Genomic DNA, 2,349 nt, shown 5'->3' with positions numbered 1-2,349 from the left:
TTGTTTTGTCTGACCGACAGTCCAGAAACTTCAGATTTATTATCTATTAATTTATTATCACATAAGACTTTCAAAATAAAATACTATTTTAATAAAAGAGTGTCCAAAAAAAGCAGGATTTTACTGTTGTAGTTGATGAGGTGGAGCTCATTTTGAACAAGACTGCAACTAATGAATATTATTACTTATGGTATCATCTGCTCAGGGCCCAAAGTGTCACCTACAACAGTTGGTTTTGTCCACAAAACCTGAATTATTAAAATACATTCAATTAAAAAGCAAGCAGCAAATCTTCATATTACTGAGACAATCCAGTCTTTTGATGTTGTTGTTGTTTTTGTGTGTAAAAAGTTTAATTTGTAAAATAAACTGTCCTGAGCCACGAGGAGAAAAACGCACAAGTAAAGTTCAAACACCTGAAATGTGTCCGTAAAGTAAAACCCTTCAAAGAAGTGAGTATAGGTGGGTTAAAGGTGTGGATTTCATTGTGAACATTTTAAAACAAAGACAGATGATCCAAGAGAATCACTGCAGAGCGCCGACTCACCTGGACAGGTAAGACTGTTTCTGACTTCAACTTATAGTTCTGTAACAAACTCAAACTAATAATCAACTTTAACTCACGTGTTGTTCTTGTTGTTCTTGTTGTTCGTCCAGCAGTATAAAATGTTTCTCTGTCGTGTTTTTCTGAAGCGAGTCTTTCTTTTACTTCCGCGTTTACCTTCTCAGGTGTCCTCCGCCTACCTGCGCGCCGCCCACACGTGACACGTTTCCGGTCCGAGTTTGGACCCGTTCCAATACTTTTAACCCGCCAACCTTCCCAATGAAAAAGAGCTAGAAACCCTCTCAGTGTGAGCTCTGTCCTTCAAACAGACACGAGTCACAGAAAGCTTCAAAACATACAAATAAAAAAAAGCGTTTGGACTTTTTTCCCTCTCTCAGGTGAGCTAGGACGGTCGTTGTGCGCATGTGCGAGCCCCTGCGCGGTACACCTGTTGAGGCCACTTATAATCAGGTAATTGCTGGTGAAAATGTGGTCGCAGGGGAGCAGGGCAGCAGCGGAGCAGCGGGTCGGTTCACGTCGTATTACAGAAGTATAACTGAACACAAATAATAACGAGTTCATCCCAAAAGTGTTATTATTATTACCCATCAGCACCGACTCACCTGACACACACCTGACACACACCTGTCCGCGGCCATGAATCCTCCAACCAGCAGGGACGATACGAGCCCGCCAGGTAACGTTTAAATGGCGTATCCACCTTGTGACGGGATCCGCAGCGTTTAGATAACCTGTGACAGTGTGAGAGGAGTCTCTCATGGTGGGGGGGTACAGAGGCTGTGCACATGTGGAGAAATCCCTCCCTGCTTCTAAATAAGCTCTTTAAAAAGGCGTTATTATCGATAGTTAATCGATTCCAGGCCCTAATATCTCATTTAGTTTCATACACTCAGCATCTGGTTTTCTGTGTTATGACTATTTTACTGATGTTCTGTTTTGTTGATTTATTTTCATGTGTGTTTTACTTTTTATTGTCACTTGTACAAATATTATAATGTATAACTTTATTATTAGAGCTGGAACAATCACACAGCACTTCAGATATTGCTTTTATTGTTTAACTTGTTGATTTATGAGGCAAAGATTTATGGATTCTTTGGTTCCAGCTTTTTAAAACGTGTGGATTTTCTACATTTCTCTGTTTTAAATGTTTGCAAAGTGAATATCTTTGAGTTTCTGACTCTTATTAGGATAAAGAAATACATTTTTCAGATTGTTTTGGGGGCTGCTGTGATCATTTAGTCTTATGATGAGTTTAATTAGTAGACGTTGGACAGGCTGAGTGAATGTGTGGTGTTAACTTTGTGATGATGGTTGAGGAGGCGGTCTGTAAATGAATGTGAACTTTCTTTCAGCTAATCTTCTGTTGTTGTGTGATTGTCAGAGCACTACATGCCCCACTCTTCATCCTCAGGAGGAGGAGGAGGAGGAGGAGGAGGTTTGTATCTGGATGCCTATGAGGTCTCTTTCCCCCTGGAGGAGAGTATCGAGAGACCTCCTGCCTACCACCTGAACCAGGGTCAGCAGATGATGGACGGTACGCCTCAGCTACGACACATCACTGCTGTTACCATCTCCTCCTCCTCCTCCTCCTCTCTCCTCTGTTTCCTCCTCCTCCTCCTCTCTCCTCTGTTTCCTCCTCTCCTCTCTTCTATTTCTTCCTCTCTCTCCCTCTCCTCTCCTTTGTTTCTTCCCCTTCCCTCCCCTTCCTCTTCTCATTTTCCTCTGTTTCCTCTCCTCCAACCTCCTCTCTTCTCGTCTATTTCCTCCCCCTTTCTTCCTCT

The 2,349-nt window shown here is 42.1% G+C and overlaps 1 protein-coding gene across 1 annotated transcript in view; it reads left to right on the top strand.

Annotated features, from left to right (window-relative positions):
* Positions 1-656: 656 nt before the first annotated feature.
* Positions 657-2,349, top strand: part of LOC118342743 (coiled-coil domain-containing protein 106-like) — a 5,323-nt gene continuing 3,630 nt past the window's right edge. The window contains exons 1-2 of the mRNA XM_035681390.1: positions 657-1,241; positions 1,950-2,102. Coding sequence (XP_035537283.1) covers positions 1,202-1,241; positions 1,950-2,102 — 193 coding nt within the window. The 5' untranslated portion in view covers positions 657-1,201. The remainder of the gene's footprint in view (positions 1,242-1,949; positions 2,103-2,349) is intronic.

The sequence above is a fragment of the Morone saxatilis genome, unplaced genomic scaffold, assembly GCF_004916995.1.
Source record: "Morone saxatilis isolate NCDOM2014 unplaced genomic scaffold, NCSU_SB_2.0 Contig9, whole genome shotgun sequence".
In the NCBI taxonomy this organism is placed as follows: Eukaryota; Metazoa; Chordata; class Actinopteri; family Moronidae; genus Morone; species Morone saxatilis.
This window is presented reverse-complemented; position numbering and strand designations above follow the sequence as displayed.